Here is a 17,122-nt window from a genome sequence, read left to right as displayed (position 1 = left end):
TTAAATACTTATCTTAATATACTTTCTTTAAAAAATATACTTTCTTTCAATCAGATCTCTCAGACTGAAGTAACAAAGATAAAGGTCACCAATGTTTCACAGAAGATGTGAAATGTTACAGACTCCCCTGGTCCAGCCTCCTAATTGATTTGCGAATAGAGAAACACAGACCCAGAGGAGATAAAAGAATAGAGGACAATAAGACCACTTGGCAAGTGGTAAGACTCAAGTCCAGGGTGTTAGCTCTAGCTCCGTATCCTTTCCTTGGAGGGCTGCCATAGCCAGTGTAGGACGAGGACTGGTAGGGCTTAGCTTTGGCAGAGGTGGTGAGCTATCTAAAGTGCAAACTTTCCTAAAGCTGCCCAGGAAAAGAGGTGAAAAGCGTATCTTCCAAAGGATTAGGCTTTGGGCAAGGGTAACGTTCAGTCCATGTGTGATAAAGCACACAAACACATTCTCATACTGGCTAGAGGATGCTGGACAGGCAAGGATCATTCTTTAAGTGGAGGAACTTTGTAGTGGTTACTGAATAAGCTGTTGGCCAAAAAGGAACTTGAACCAGGACTTTGGTCTCCCAGGAAAAGCTGTTTTGGTGTTTCTTTCATTTTTAGGAAACTGCTTCTAGAGAAGGTAACAAATAATTAAGAGACTTTACACTAAGGTTACTGACATACATTCTCCCAAATATCTTTTCAGCTTACTCTACTAAAGCTTTAACAATATAACTGAGACATTCACCTATGAGTCTGCTTTGAAGATTTCCATCTTACTTCTTGAGTTTCTCAATGGATATAGTTTATTTTGTATCCCTTTCTCAGTTTGGTGAGAAGCCTGGCCAATGCTCCTTAAGAAATGAATGAGCAGGAGACTTGGAGGCTCAGATCCCATCCCTGAGGCCCAAGCCCAAAATGGGTTGGTGACAGTGGGGCACAGAACAAGGGGAATAACAGTGTGAAGACTTTGTTTGAGGCATATGGTAAGATGGATCTTATGGTCTTCATTTTACAAGTGAGAAAATGGAGGCTCAAGGAGATACAGTTACAAGGCAGGGCTAAGGCCCAGTGTTCCTAAAGTTTCCCAACAGGGCTGTTTGGTTTCCCAAGCCCATCCCTCATTCAGTCTTTTAAGTCCCTTTCCCAATATCCCAAAGCGAGATAAAGGCTTTTGTCTAAAATCTTCAGGGGCTGCTTGGCCAACCTTTCCCCTTGCTTGAGCCTAGTCTATAATAGAAGTTTTTCTCAACATACTAAACAGAACAAACTCTGTCTTCCCATGAAGATACCAGAAGAAGGCTTGCTAGGCGGAGGCTGCTAGGCAAGCCTCCCAGTCAGGATTATTCCTCATGTAACTGAGGAGAGCACTTATTAGCTTGCTCTTTTCAGAGCAGGGATTCTTCCATTTATTTTGATGGGGTGGAATGTGCGCACTGCAGTGCCAGTAGTATGGGTTCTGTTCTGCCAATCACCTGGGCACACATGACCTTCTTCTCTGGCCTTTCTCTGCATCTATTAAAGAGATAGCTCCTCTTCTATCATTTCTCACTGCCTCCTCCCACCCTAGACCCCTCTTCTCCTGCCTTCCCCTTCCGCACTTATAGGTCGCTCATACCATCTACTTCTCATTCCCAGTGAGCTAGGTAGTTTAGTGGCTTTCTTAGTAGCCCTGCTACTGTCACTGCTCAAATGCTGGGCTATTCCCTATGGAACAAATTTCATCTTAAATGAGATTTAGATCGAGTTACTCTCCAACTTCTATCAACTTTGAGACAGTTCTCAGTTAGTTGGAAACTGAAAAGTTCTCAGGATTGTTTGTGGGCTGCCATCAGCATCTCAGCCTCAGATCAGACTTTACTATCTCCCAAGGGTTAGCACTTTCACTTTAAACAGACTGACTTCTTTTGCCCAAAAAGCCTTTTTGAGTATCAATTTTAGGGCAGCCAGTTTATTGGTGATCCATTTTACTTTCAACCCAATCACTTTATTGGTAAGCCTAGAAATGCTCGAGATGAGAAATATTACTTCACTGCTCAAACATTTACACTTGACCTTTAGTTCTCAGCCTGAATGCCAATCCTCCAGGCCAGCATCAGATCCTTCTGAGACGCTGTTCTAGCACTTGCTGTAGTCCACAGTTGTGTATCTTGGAATTGTCTGTTCAATGCCATCTTTCCCATTAGCCAGGAAGACTCCCTGATGACAGAGGCTGTCTACTATGTAGTCTAAAATCTAGTATTGCCTGAGAGCCTGACAAATACCAGCCGGACAAGTAATAATGCAGGCCTCCTTTCCAGGCAGGAAAAACCCTCATGGCCATGCCTTCCAAGAATTCAGTCACTAAGAACAAGTCTACCAGCAGCATCTGTAGACTGTGAAGTGCTCTAGGCAATCTATAAGGTGAAGAAACACAGAAAGTTCCGACAGAGATATCTAGGTTCACATGGTACAATGATTAAGCATACAGCACACACCCAAGCTATACTCAAAGTATGCTGCCACCTATCAGAGGTTAGCCACCTTCCTTAAGCAAATTCAGAAAGACCTATGATGTTGGAAGAAAAAATTCATTAGGAACCCAGAGTAGAAAACCTGTCTTTACTCCAAAGATTACATTTTACCTTTAAGGAAACTGAGGCCTAGAGAGTAGGTCAAAGAACGGTTCCAAAAGGCCCAGGTCTCATGGGGTCTTGTGGTTTCTAACACCATGTATGTGTGTATATATATATATAATTTTTATATCAGGAGTCACCGTGAAAACAGAATTGCAGACCATGGCTTATCTAAGGCATGTTGCTTCTAATTTTATAGAAGAAATATCAATCTTCTCACTTTCCTGAAATACTTTTCAGGAAAAAGGTTTGGAGTGCTGAGCCAGGTGGGAAATGGTATCTGGCAGATACAATGCTGATGTGGCAGGGGAGGGTGAGCTGCAGCCTTCCTGCTGGAAAAGATCACAAATATTTCATAGGGAGGCCTGTTTGTGACTCCTAAGCAAGTTTAACCTAAAACAAAGCTGCTTTTTGAGGGGGAACAAAATAAGCAACAATCTTTGCTTCATTTATCAACCAGGTGCCTCCACAGGAGAGTAAGGACACAAGTCTTTGTTTATTTGTTTTGTTTTTGGAATTTGCAATTGTCTGTTTCGTCAAGTCTTCTCACTAGGCCAGAATCATGAGGTCTTGGGAGTCAGGCCTGGGTTGTGCCCCTGATATCCCCAGCAAGTCTAGTACAGGGCTTCAGTGTTTGTTGAACCCACTACCCTTTCCACATGTGCACCTTCTCAGCTTGTCAAGACTCTGCAGAACCACAGATAGATCCAGAAACCCAGGGGTCGGGAGAGGTAGACAGGGATGGGGATTTAGAGATAAAAGCACCAAAGAATCAAGTAGAAAAAATACCCAGTGGACAGGATAAATAAAAGTTTGGTTCTTTGAAAAACTCCTAAAAAAAAAAAAAGAAAAAGGAAACTCTAAAACAGGCAAATCTTTGGTAAGTTCTGATCAAGAGCAAAAAGCATGGATAAGCCATGTGAGGAATGTAAAAAGGGATAAAGTAACTAAAGGACAGATTTTAAAAACCAGGGAAAAACTGCACACAACTTTATAGCAATGAATCAAGTCTAGGTAAAACAAGTGATCCTTAAAATTACCAAAACCCTTCACAACTTTTACCTCAGAAACTCCTCACAACAGCCCTGTGCCTTGAGTAGACAGTGCTCCTATTATGCTTTCTGGAAGAAAGAAGAGATTCAGAGGTGAATGCCCAGCAAGGGTTCTGACAGGCTCCCTCCTCACCTTGTCTCACAGGTCACTGCAACCCGAGCATATGCACATTTGCCACAGGGATCCATACCACTCTTTTGCTTCTAGCCATCACTTAAGTGTGCTGATTGGACAGTCAGTCTTATTTATTTTTCCACTTGACATACCATGAGGGGTTTCACTGTATTTTTATTTCAAAAGCAGCACATAAAAATCCTTGATGATTAGAGCTCCAGCTGTCTTACGTTGTTTGTCAAGGGATCAGTTACTCAAATCTCCTATGGAGGAGAACAATTTCAGGCAGGAAGCCATGGGAGCTAAGACACACCAATGTCTCATCTGAAAACTTTTCAGACTCCCTTCTGTTTACTGCCTGGCCTGCCCTATCTTCTCCCTCCCCCATCCTACCATCTGCTCTTTAGAGAGCAGATCAAATTTTCGGGGTAAGATATTCTGGTGCCAAGGACTCAGCCCCTTCAGGCTTCTCCCTGCTCCCCACCAACTCAGAAATCTAACACCACAACCCAAATGGACTACAGTCACATAAAACCACAAAGTAAAGTTTATAAAGCTTTATTAAACATTTCAAACAGCTGTGCAATGAACACACCAGAAATAAAAGCTCTAGAACAGCAGTCCAAATATTTCACAAGTGTGGCCTTGCAGTTTCATTCCCTAGATGGACTGCCTCCAATTCTGTCCTCTGCCTGGCCCACCTCCCTCCATCCTCAGGCAAGAGAGCGATGGTTCCGACTGGAAGGACAATCATGCTGATCCCCAGTGGGTAGGGGCCAGAAGAAAGTCTTGTTTGCCAATACTTGTTACTGAAGCGCAGAGGAAAAAAAAGCAAGTGACAGTCACAAAGTCTTCCTGTGTATTCTTCGCAAGGTACAGTCTACCTGCACAGGAACAAAGAAGCTCCTGGCGGGAGGACGATGGTCATTGCTCCCCTGTGTCTTTTATGAACCACCGTGGAGTCCACTGTGCTGGTCACTCTGCAATCCCCATGCTAAATAAAAACTGCAGTGGCACCTACTATAGCTAGCTACTGCTAAACCTCAAAATCAGAACACATTCTGTAAAGCTTCTTTAAAATGAATATACACATGTATTTACACACACACACACACACACACACACACACACACACACACACACTCGCACGCACACAGGGCACATCAAAAAATATCCAAACACCTATCAAGGGGATTGTGGCTACTATGACTCACTCAAATACTTTTCCATTCATTCAGCTGGGGACTGCTAGGTCTACATGAATATATCATATCTCCATCTTGCAAAGCATGCACAGGAAATACAAGGAGGCCCCCCTCTCGGGAAGGCTGAGAAAGGCAGGAGGAACAGTACAGGAAGCGAGGCTGGGCTGAAAGCACAAGCCCAGACACCCAGGTAAAAGAGCAACACTTATCTGTTGCTTCTTTTAAAAATGAAATGGAGAAAATACTGGAGGTTTATGGACAACGAACAATCAACACATATATCTATCTATCTAGCCTGCTGAACAGGGAAAGAAGGATGAAAAAGCGAGGCTCTCGGGCGTCAGCAATCTCTTCAAATTCGAGATAAGTGCAAAAATGAGCTCTGCCATGGACAGGAGCTCCCCAAAAAAGGAAAGGAATAGAAGAGAACTAAAGGGAAACCAGGAAAGGGACAGAGAAGTCAGTAACATTCTGGGAAGGAGGGAGATTTCGACAAGAAGGGATCACAGAGGTGACAATGAGACTGGCATTTTATCTGCCCAGGCCAAGTCAGGATGGTTGACCAGGATGGGTATGGATTCCTCGCGGTAATGAGGCAAGGGGTGGCCATCCTGTCAGCCAGGACCCAGGTGGGGACAGAACACACACAACCACAAGACCACCCACAACTACAGGACTCTACGATAAAAGCACCGGTCAGTGCCGTTATTCACATTATAAGGATAAAACATCACAGGCCAAAAAGGCGCCATCAGGAATGTGATACTACCGCAGGGCTGCGGGATTTGAAACTCCAATGCTTTATGACCTATGTCAATGCCTCCCCTCCCGTCTTCTGCTTCCTTGGAAAGCTAACATGACGGCTGTTAGGTGCCTACAACACCAGGGTCGTGTGCTGAATCCGGAAGTGGGGAATCAGTGCAGTGGTACAGGAAACAGTTGCCCCAGCAGCTATAACAGATGAGAAACAGGGCTGCCAGGAAAACCAAAGCACAGATTGTGCAAGGCTTCCGTTCCAGAAGAAAGCTGAGCAGGTAGAAGCCCATGAACATGGAGTGGCTGAACCACAGGGCAGGGTTGAGGGGCTTGGGGATGAGGAGGACGGGCAGCAGCCACTGGAGGCAATACATGATCTCTGCCGGGCAGGGCCTTCACCAAGGCTGCCAGGTACCGCTGCAGGAACCGACCTAATGGGAGCCAGTGGGCGGAGGTGGCTGCCCTCTGCTTTCTTCAACCCTCTCTCCAGGAGCTGAGCCGCTGTGCTCTCTGGCTGTCAGCCTGGGATCACCAAGACAGCAGGGATCCTGAAGAGAAAAGTCAACACAACAGACAAACAGACAAAACAGACAGACAGACAGACAAAAAAAAAAAAAAAAAAAAAACAGGAACAGAATGTATACTTATTTGGGAAATGGATCATGGTTAACAACAGCAAATTTGACTGCCCTTTCCTCCCTTCCCACCCATGGGAAACTGTACTTCTTTCCATGTCACCAGTTTCAGAAGCCTCCTGAGGTATCTTCCTTGAAGCCTCTTAAGGATATCTGCCCTGGGTTTCCACAGGTGAGGGGCATCTCAAGAAAGCTCTTTGGCATGGTCTCACACAGTGGACTGGCTTTGCCTGGGCCCTGCCCAGCAGAGATCATGTATCGCCTCCTGAGGCTGCAGCCCGTCCTCAAAAGGCCCAGACCTCACAATACCACCCTGTGGTTGCCACAGGACTGTCATAGGCTCTGTACTGTGTCCCTACATGCTAAGGAAGGATACTGTATCTAATGTCTTACTGTGCTGGTAGGGGCCATTCTCTGGTAGCATGGTGAGTTAAAGCAGTCAGGAGTGCACTGAAGGCTGGACACGACAAGTAATGGATCCTGGCAAATTCTTGGAAGCCATGGCAGTGATGGCACCAAAAAGGTGCAGTCTGGGCAAAGTTTGTCTTTTCCAAGCAGCCCAGTGTCATTTTATCAAAACCAGCAACTTCTTCAAAGTCAGTGTAGGCAGAAAAATTACTGTGCTTTGTCCAAACTAAACTGGATCATTACACCTCCAGCTGCTGTTGCCACTGTATATAACCTGACCTCTATAAGCTTTTAATTAAAACTAGTTTCCTATCCACAAAGGGGCAAATGTCAGTTGGTCCCTATGCCAGGCAGGTTGCTGAAGAGAAGTGCTTTGAAGGCTCTGTTTTGGGCTCCAGCCCACAAAGCCCAGCTTCTCAATGGACCCACAAGACATCCGAACTCTGAGGGACCCATAAAATCTATGCTCCACGGGGAATGCAAAAGACAGGTACTCAGAGGTATTTGATTCCCCTTGAAATAGGGCTATGACAGTCACACCTGTTAGCAGTCACAGCAAAACCCCTGCATCTTGCTACAGATGCTTAGTGAAAGAGGTACAAAGAACCATATGGCTGAGATTGATCTACCCAGGTCTGGGGGAGGGGAGTGGAAGACCGAAAGTTCAAACAATTCATCCGGAGGAAAAATATCTGCAAACACATTTGGATTTGCCAACCACTCTTACAGTTCATTCTTTTTCCGCACACACAAAGGTGCAATTCTCCCCACACCCCTCCCACTGAACAGACACTACTGCTTTTGCACCCAGAGTGCAGCACCCTATTCTAGTTCCCTACTGCCACAACAGACCCCAATTCTCACTGCTATAAAGAGGTGAGCTGTGAAGAGCTGCACTCTTTTTTTTTTTTTTTTTTTTTTTTTTTAATCGGTGCCGGGGGATCGAACTCAGGACCGCCTGCTTGCAAGGCAGGTGCTTATGCCACTGAGCTAAATCCCCAGCCCCTAGGAGCTGCACTCTTAAGGGAACCTCACGAAGCAGAAGGCATGGGTTTAAAACTCACTGGCTATCAGAAAGAGTGTTGAGTAGTGTCCTATAAAGCCAAGCCTCTTGGAAGGGCCACCTTTTTTGTTTTACAAGGCAGATGACCCCTCCCTACCATCGATTTTCTATAGCATGAGAGGTCCATTCTGGCGGGGGACTGAGCTCAAATTTCCAGATTAAGACTTGAAAAGAAGGGCACTGCACTTAGAAGCTTGCACCTCCTACCATGTGTTCTATGCAGTAATAGCGCCCCTCCATTTTATACTGAAATTCGAAAGCGGATACGGTGGAATCTTCTGCAAAGGGTCTAAGATGGGACTCAGGAGCAGGGGTCGGTGTGCAAAGAGCAGATGCATTTTTTTCTCTCTTCCCCTAGCGAATGCAGAGCGCCACTGGTCACCCCTCCTCGGAACTACCACTCCAAGCGCGCATGCGCACTTAGGCGGCAGGCAGATACTTAAGGCGCGGCAACCGCGGCTGCAGCAGCGCGCCCAACAGCAGACTCCGGACCTCGGCAAGAACCCTTGCTCTCGACCACCCATCCACCACTCTTGGTACCATGGCGGCAGTGGCGGCAGCCTCGGCTGAACTGCTCATTATCGGCTGGTACATCTTTCGTGTGCTGCTGCAGGTAAGTGTACTGAGGCTCGGGTGGGAGGACTCCCGAAGCGCGCACCCTAAACTTGCAAATCCGCGTCGCGACTGCCGCCTCCTAGATCCATCCTATTCCTATTGCCGCGATCCCTATCTGCCCAAGTGCCGCTGCGGCACGCCCCTCGCTGGTTCCCTGCGCCCATATCCTCATGCAAACCCTCCCCAGTGTGCCCGCGCCGGGCGGGAACAAAGACTCGGGGCGCGGCGGTCGCCACAGATGATCGGAGAGGCTTTTAGCGACCTATGTGGTAAGAAAAATCGCTACACCCAGACTCAACTTCAGGAGGGAGGCGGGACACGTGTGTTTTAAGACTTTACAGTTCGTTTAGCAAAAAATTCCGCCTTAAAAAATTGCGCATTGCAGGTTAATTTTTTTTAAAAAATACACACAGATGTGTATACACACAATCACATAGCGCTTGCAGGCGTGAGACGAAAAATGCACTTCTCAAATTTGAAAAAGGCACTTATCAAAAAAAACACAAAACTGCACAGAACAACACTTGAACAAACAGAAACATAACCGGGAAAAAAAAATCAGACAAAACAAACAAAACCCCAAAAACCATGCATTGCAGGCAAAAGAAATGAAATAAAAGCAGTTGGTAGAAAAAATGCATTAGACAAAAAGCGCATTGCAGGAAAACAGACAAAGGCGATAACAGAAAAAATTAATTGGACAAAACACTTTGAATAAAACAATTAGAGGAAAAAGCCCCTCGCAGGAAAAATGGAAGGGGGAAAAGTTCTTCCAAAAAAGATCAAAATGTTTTATTTTTTTTTTTAAAGGCAAAAGTGCTTTTTTTGCCCATAAAATAATCTACTCTAAAAGCTCCCTTTGCAGGAAGAATTGCCTGCTAAAAGAATCCTTTGCCAAAGGAATCGCGTATTTCCTTCAAGGTGTTCCTGGAATGCTGCATTTACTGGGTAGGATTCGCTTTTCGAAATCCTCCAGGGACACAGCCCATTGCCAGAAGTGAGGTATACCTAAGTTGTGGGTCCAATCAGCTTACTGCCATGCAGCTCTCAGCACAGTTGGAAAAGCTCCAGCTGCCCTGACTCGTGGACAAGCTGCACCCACACCTGCCTCTCTGGCCCATGCTGGACAGGAGGGTGGGGCAGGGGGTGCTGGGGGTGGATTGGGGTGGGTGGGCACGGCATCGCCACAGCCTCTCTGCTGTTGCACTCCACTGAGGGTGGGTCTCTCACTGCAGGTGTTCAGATACTCCCTGCAGAAGCTGGCATATACGGTGTCCCGGACCGGTCGAAAGGTGCTGGGGGAGCGCAGGCAGCGAGCCCCCAACTGAGGCCCCAGCTCCCAGCCCTGGGCGGCCCTATCATCAGGTGCTCCTGTGCATCTCAGCCAGCAAGGGAGCAAATGCCGCACAGGAATGGGGGGGTCCCCTGTGTTCCCTCGCCAGAGAAGCACTTGCCAAGGTCAGTGAGGGGCCGGTAGGCCCCCTAAGAAGCAGCACCGACAATGATGAAGATATCAGATTCTTTTCTAACCCCTTTGCGAAGGTCCCCTTGTCAGGCGGGTCAGGAAGGGAAGGGGTTTGGGGAGTAGGTCCTGGAGATTTGGGCACAGGCATCACATTCTGATCTGGACCAACCTGGGACAGTACCATCCTAGCCCTGAAGTCATGGCCATGCCAGCAGGCCCCACGATAAGAGATCGAAACACACCAACCAGCAGAATAAACATTTCAACACCACCAGCTGAAGCCCTGGATCTCAGTGCAGCAGAGAAGGCGCCAACTCCATTTCCCGTGGGGAGGGATTGGAGGGCATGGACAAGGGAGGAAAAGAGTTAAGGAACAGTGGGGTCCCCTCACTGTTCCTTGCCTGCATCATATGTTTATTCCAGCCTTGCTGCCTCTGCTCCCTTGATTCCCCCTTTCTCCTAACTGCCCCACCAGCCCATCCCAACCCCTAAAAATTGTGTCATTTGATTGGGACCTATTCAACCAGTAAATTAATCCCGTCTTTACTAAAACACCCTACCCCTCACTGATCTTGCTTCCCTTGGTCTCATGCAGTTGTGGTCAATATTGTGGTAATTGCTAATTGTTTAAGTGTGTGTTAGCTGTGCCCCCCTCCCAGCTAGATTGTAAGCTCCTGGAGGACAGGGACCGCCTCTACAAAAATAAAAATCAGTACCTCTCCTGCCTTGCAGTGTCCTAGGAACCTGCAAGGTGGTGAAGGCACACCAAAAAGTTGTGTCTGGGGCTTCTTTTGTGTTCATGACACAGTTCTAAGAATGAGATGATGCAGTAACTGCAGAGTGCTTGGGAGAGGAAGAGGGGAAACAAAAATGGGAATAAACTGGAACTATCACACACCTAGCTCCATTTCAACACTATCCTGACATAAAAGACTTTCTTTCCCCTCCTCAAAGAAGAAAGGTAACATCTTCACTTTCCATCTCAGAATTAAGGGACCACTTTCTCTTCCCTGTAATTCAGGTCTCCACTTAGGAATCCCAAAGAAATGAGCCTTGGATAGGGTGGACACTGGTTTGGACAATGAACATAGGATAACAGGTGTGCATAGCACCATCTGCACCCAGCTTAATGCTCTGGGCCCTGTAACCACCAGGACTACCTCTAGGCCACCCTGTCTGGTCTTGCTACTTTCTAGGGTCTCAGCACCGAAACCTCCTCCTACTTATTCTCCCCTCTGCTGGTTTCCTGCTTTTCTTAGCACTAGCCTCCCTGTTCTTAAGGGTGTACTTACCAGGTCCCTGTCCCTGGGATCTCCCCTGTCATCAAGTCAGGGCTGTTGTTCCCCTCTTCAGTGAGCCAGAGCTCTTTTTATAGAGGGTCAGCTAAGGATTCCTGCCACCTGTTCAGCCTCATCTCTGGCTTTATACGTCCCTGTCACTGTAGACTTGTTCCTGGGTCAACATGAAGGAAGGGAGTTGGAAGGTCATAAATCATTTCCTGCCACTTCCTCAAATCCCTTAATCACAGTTGTCACACTGTAGTACAATGGAACTCACCCCTTTGAACCTGAATTTACCTCCCTATGTAAGAGCCTTAAATTTCTCTGCCTAATCAGCAGCACCTCTAAAGACACCCACAACTTTCCTCACCACCAGAATTATGAGGTAAGGGGTGCAGATTTTGGTTTGGTCATGGTTTTGCCATCAATCAAAGCAATTTAGGTAACCCAGCCAGGTCACCTCCCACCCCTTACCTTTAGTTTTTTTCTAAAATTCTGCTGAACCCTCCAGATGCTAGAAACATTCTACCAAACAAGCAATCAAGAGCCATCAGGACTTGGTGGGATGTACAATCTGAGACTCTATCTTCCTTATTGTGGTGGTCATAGCTACTACTACAGCCAAAAGGTGAGACAGGCCTCTTCCTGCTCGAGTGAACTCAGCAGCTAGCAACATCCACACCTCTTTTCACCTGAAGCCCATATTTTGGACAGGCCTCCAGGCTGAAGTTTCTGTAGTTTTCAACACTAAAACTTCAAAACCATGCATATATTTCAATGTATGTCCTTAATGAAGGCTGTCATTCCCTCAGAGCCTTCCAGGGGTGTGCCTATAGTCCCACTAACCTTAGCTCAGTTAGAAAGTGGATGAGGGACTGGGGATTTAGCTCAGCGGCATAAGCACCTGCCTTGCAAGCAGGCAGTCATGAGTTCGATCCCTGGTACCGATAAAAAACAAAAAGACAAAAAAAGAGAAAGAAAGTGGATGAAGTACTTTATGGATGAAGGCCAAAATAGCATAGGTCTGGCTGCTGTAGACAGAGCACCTCTAATGCTCCTCACCCACTAAAAAGGCAGGAAGCTGCTGGTACCCCCACCCCGGGACTTTCTTGATCCTGGCAAAGCCCCTTTCCTCCAATCATCGAACAGCAGGGCTCTGCATGTGGCATGGAGAGATGACAGATTTACAAGAGGCAAGGGCTACTTGATGGCCTGCATGCCATGAACAAGTGAGCTTGTGTACTTCCACTTTCATTCCCTAGCCTCCAAACCTCCTGTTTTGGCAGCAATACTTAACCCATCAGAGGAGACAGAAGGAATGTGTTCACTTTCTATCCCCATGATGGATAATGGTAAAAAGTCTGATCCAAATACAGTACATCTTGATTATAAACTGTTTTTCCCAAAAGCTATACCATTGAAACATTTTATTCTCACAGAGAATAGGATGCTTTCTTTTATTGCAAAGCCTTAGTACACAGAGCTAAACATCCCCTTTCCCTAAACCATTGCCTCATCCCACCCCCAACAAGGTCAATGAGAGAGAAAATGAGGAGAATGGAATGACTTTGTTGGGACTCCAGCAACAGGTCAGACCCTTGGGACTAATGCCTAACTAGCTGACATTAAATCTAGGGGGTGCAGAATTTGGTACCACAAGTTTTAAGAGGTGTGGGGTGCTATGTGACAGTTACCTCTGTGGAGTGTATGAACTATGATTAAAGGGACAGGTAATCTGTTCTGGAATCAGAGCCAGGACAAGTTTCTTGAGGTTCAGCTATAGAGCCAGCAACAGCTTAGTACACACAGGCTGCACAGGAGAGCAGGTTTGCTGTGAGCCATTTACTCCATATCTATTTTCAACTTTACATCTTCTATGGAGCACTACTCCAAAGAGAGATTCTGAATTTACAGTTAATTTCCCCTAGAAGATACAAACTTGTGCACATATGGACATGCACACATTCATTTGTCTAAGAGTTTCTTTTTCCAGGGAGTATCTCTCACTTCCTTCATATCTTGTCACCATTCTCACTGGGAATGATTCCCTTTATTCTCCCTTCTTCCCCTCCCACAGGGCCCATACTCCAGCAGGATCCAGATTCCTGAGTATTCCCAGAGCAGGAAGTGAGAAAGGCTGGTAACACGTGGCTCTAGTGTATCACACAGTGACAGGCTAGAAATGGAATGCGTGTGTTTCAAAGATAGAACAACGACAACAAAAGACAGCCTAACCCAGATTCCTCTGTGAAATAACCTATTACAGAGAAAAGGTTAAACTCTTGGCATCAACTCTAAGATAACCAGTTTTGGATACAGAATTGATCTGATCACTGGAAAATGATCAAGCAAGCGTCTAGCAAACAAATCTTTTAAATGATTTGCTTGATATTAATCTCTGATTTAAAATAAACAAACAAGATCTAACACTAGGTATTAACACTTAAATGAGAACTTTTTTTTTTTGGTCCTGGCTTTGGTGTTGCCCTCCAGAAGGTCTGGAGGCTGGACCATGTCAGACAGGGCAGAGCCGCTCTCCCCAACATGCCGGTTCACAGAAAGGGATAAAAGCCGATCCAAATCAATTAACAAAAAAGGCCGTTTCTTTCCCAGGACAGATCCCAGTTTCCTAACATTAATTGTTGAAAAGGAACATGGGGGCCTGGGAGGAAACTGAAAAAGGTTTGGGAGGAGGAAAAAAAAGCAACTGTCCCCATCCCCCATTCTTCCTTTCCAGGCATTCTGTTCGTTCCTTCAGCCGCCCTTGAGAGCCACTCACCAAATATTGGAGGAAAGGGAACAGGTATCACACTTAATACAAAGTTAGTGACAGTGATTAGCGCCCGCGACCTGAAGCACAGCGTCAACGACACTGGAGCCCTTTGCTTCTTTCTCCCCCTAAATCCCATCTGATTTTTAAAAAAACGTAACCGAAGTGGCGCGGCAAGAGCGATAGGCCTATTCCAAGCTGGGCCCCTGCCAGGAGCCGGGCAGAAGAGGGGAAAGTGACGCTCTTCGCCTCCCCGCCCCCAGGCCCGCGCTCCGCCTGCCCCATCCTGGGAGTGCGCTGACCTTGGAGGTCAGAACGAGAACCCAGGATTCGGGTCCCACCCGTGAGGCCAAGCAAGAGCCCCCAAGGCCTAGGCTGGAGCGAAGCAGGGGAATCACCTGACGCCAAATAGGGGTACTCCAACCCCCGGGTGAGCGGAAAAAAAATTCCAGTGAAAGACCCAGCGACGCCTAAGATGACCCCGTAGGGACAACATGGCGGCGCGGCCGCACCGAGGGCCTCTTATCACGCCCTTAGCAAGCTGACGCCACGGTACCTGAGAGCCCCGCCATGGCGCCGCCGCCCCTGCCGCCGTCGCTGCCACAGCTTGCCTCCACCTCAGCGAGCCACAGACGCCGCAGAAGCTGAGGAGACGCCCCCTTCGTCTTCCAGTGGAGCCGGCAGAGGTCCCCCTCGTAGGGCTGGGCTATCTACAGCGAATGCCTGATCATATAGCACAAAAGTGTGTCATTTTCTCTGGGTTTACCCTCACTTTCTGTCACAGAAGACCCTTTAAAAGTTTTCTGTGTATATTTACGAAATTATGTGGCGTCTATGTCATTAAACCCGAAGACTTTTTAATCAGGCGCTTTCTGGCCAGCCCGAACCACGGACCCTATGGTCCCCTCATGCATATGCAGCAGATTATGATCTGTACTCTTTGAGAGCAGAGCGAAGCTTAGTCCCTAGGGTGTAAACCCCTCTTCCCTTTGGCCAGCTTACTCACGGATCCATGTACTTCAAGGACACTTTCTTGGCACAGTGTCCGCCTCCTCCCTGGGCCTTTTCATCATGAGGAAGGATACAGGCTTATAACGTGGGACCTGTTCCTCGCCCTGGACCGTGGGCAAGCAAGTCAGTTACCAATCCCGACTCTCCCAACTTCCCTGTGTCTGATGAGTTGTTATGGGCGCTGGATGAGTCAGTGCCTTCATTTACGAGCTAATTAGGTACGTTCCTTGAGCGCCTACTATGTTCAGGCACAATGCTGAAGGCGGGAAAGTGGAGTGAGTTAAGATCTTGTTTGCTCTTGATCTCCAGGCTCTGATAGGGTGGGGAGAGGAAAGACAAGCATCAAATAATCACTATATGTGTTAATTATAATAAGTCAATATTTAATTATGCATGTTGGTAAGTGGTGCTGTGAGGGAGGGTAAAGAGTGTTGTGAGACAATTATGAGGTCCTAGATTGGGTTGAATGGTGGAGGAGCTTTCTTGAGAAAACAGCAATCAGGCTATGCAAGAAAGGACAATTAAGAGTTTTATATAGCAGAAGTGAGGGAAAACTGTCCTAGACAGAAGGGGCAACTTATCCCAGATGTGGAGGTGAGAAGAAAAGAGAGGATGACAGGAGAGCAAGGAATAGGGTAGGTAACATCTCATAATGAATTTGCATTTTGTCTTGAAAAGGAAGCCATTTTCATCAGGGGAATGATACCAAATTTGGATTTCTGAAAGGTCATTCATGCTGCATGGCTTAGAAGGCACGGGGGAGTGGGTGTTAGGAGACCAGTAGGAGGCTGCTGAAGCTTTCCAGGCACAAAGTAACAGTGACTCAGACTGAGTGGTGGCTCCAGAGCTGGAAGAGAGGATGTACGAGTGGATGTGGGTGGGTGGCGAGGTATTGAAGTAACACTTGGCTTTTAAGTCTTCACTCAGTGAAGGGTTGGAAATCCTTGGTTAACCTGCAGAAGAACAGAATGAGGGAGAAGATCTAAAGTTTGGCTTTGAAAAATTGAGTTTGAGATGCCTGGGCAACGTGAGTATGATATGAGGGTGAATAGCAGTTTTCTGTGATCCTGGAGCACAGAAAGGATGATACATCACAGTCCTTGGAGGTTCCAAAGGAGAGAAGGTAGATAGAAAAATGGACACTGGAGGAGGAATCAGGAGAGGAGACTGAAAATCAGGATGAGGTGAGCATGGGATCCCAGACAGAGGTTTCAAGAAGAAAGGAGTACTAAGTAGGGTTAGGTGCTGTGAAGGGTAGAAATGATACCTTGTGTTTGTGCAGAGGAGGATTTGTAGACTGTGCTCTTTATGCTGCAAGTTTAAAAAAAGTTATGTGGCTTAAAAAATAAGTAGTCTGCCACTCAGAGGCAAGCAGAGTGGCTTGGTACTGTCATCAGAAGCCCAGGTTCATTCCATCACTCTGTTGTCTTTTTGTTGGTTTCATGCTGATGGTCACAAGATGGTCACCCTACTTCCTGGAGTCACATCCAAGTCAAAGAGATGCCCATTCCTTCTCTAGCTGACACTCAAAGAGGCCTGAGTGTAGCTGCTCACCATTCTGCTGCTGGCAGGGGTAGCGAACCTATGGCATACCTGCCACAGGGGACTGTTGATATCATTAAATGGTTTGCCATCGCTGCACTGAGGGCCTAATGCACCCATGCCAGGCCTAGCCAGTTTCAACATGGGAGGGAAAGAGAAGCTTTAGTGGAAACATGTTTAGAAAAAGAGAGGGTTAAGCACTGGAAGGATGAGGAGCAACTAAATTTCTTACACACTGTTGATGGCAGAGAAAGTTGTGCATCCTTTTTAGAAATCACAGTATCTACTAAATTTAAGCATACCTTTATGCTAGGGTTTAAAATTTCCACTCCTCCTGAGTATTTACCCAAGAGAAATGAGCTCCTAAATCTACATAAAGATTATGTGAGAATGTTCATAGGAGATTAATTCATAGCTCAACTGAATAGCCTAGTATCCATCAACAAGACAATGGGTCAGCAAATTGTAACCTATTCATCCAGTGGAATCCAGCTGGCCATTTGTATCCACAGGTTCTGTATCTAAGCTTTCAGCCAACATCAGATTGAAAACATTTCAACCAATTTCAAATTAGTAAAAAATGTATGTGTGCTGAACATT

General features: G+C 46.6%; 2 protein-coding genes across 8 annotated transcripts in view; one reads left to right on the top strand and one right to left on the bottom strand.

Annotated features, from left to right (window-relative positions):
- Blcap (BLCAP apoptosis inducing factor) overlaps window positions 1–14,990 on the bottom strand; it is a 32,234-nt gene extending 17,244 nt beyond the window's left edge. Inside the window, exons 1-4 of one of the 3 annotated variants that reach the window (XR_010047393.1) lie at window positions 14,976–14,990; window positions 14,526–14,692; window positions 6,165–6,281; window positions 3,668–3,726 (exon numbers count right to left, since the gene is read on the bottom strand). Coding sequence is in view for 1 of the 3 variants with exons in the window: in XM_005002767.4 (XP_005002824.1) it covers window positions 5,844–6,107 (264 nt within the window). In the remaining 2 variants the exon portion in view is untranslated. Of the gene's footprint in view, window positions 1–3,667; window positions 3,727–4,314; window positions 6,282–14,525; window positions 14,693–14,975 lie in introns of those variants that run through there. The other 2 variants (XR_001200762.3, XM_005002767.4) reach the window with 2 other exon arrangements.
- On the top strand, window positions 8,276–10,691 carry Nnat (neuronatin). Of its 5 annotated transcripts, none has more exons than XM_063248370.1 (3): window positions 8,276–8,452; window positions 9,320–9,402; window positions 9,690–10,691. In XM_063248370.1, the coding sequence occupies exons 1-3, from the start codon at window positions 8,381–8,383 to the stop codon at window positions 10,075–10,077; spliced, it is 543 nt and encodes a 180-aa protein (XP_063104440.1). In that variant the 5' UTR covers window positions 8,276–8,380; the 3' UTR covers window positions 10,078–10,691. The 5 variants fall into 5 exon arrangements, with proteins under 5 accessions (XP_063104440.1, XP_063104439.1, XP_005002822.1 ...); XM_063248369.1 differs by having other exon boundaries at window positions 9,308–9,402; XM_005002765.4 differs by having other exon boundaries at window positions 9,376–9,402; window positions 9,690–9,981.
- Window positions 14,991–17,122: the final 2,132 nt, after the last annotated feature.

This window comes from Cavia porcellus, unplaced genomic scaffold (genome assembly GCF_034190915.1).
Source record: "Cavia porcellus strain 051 isolate PalLab524CR breed Dunkin Hartley unplaced genomic scaffold, mCavPor4.1 scaffold_5, whole genome shotgun sequence".
In the NCBI taxonomy this organism is placed as follows: Eukaryota; Metazoa; Chordata; class Mammalia; order Rodentia; family Caviidae; genus Cavia; species Cavia porcellus.
The sequence above is the reverse complement of the archived record's forward strand: the minus strand, read 5'-3'. Positions and strand labels throughout refer to the sequence as shown.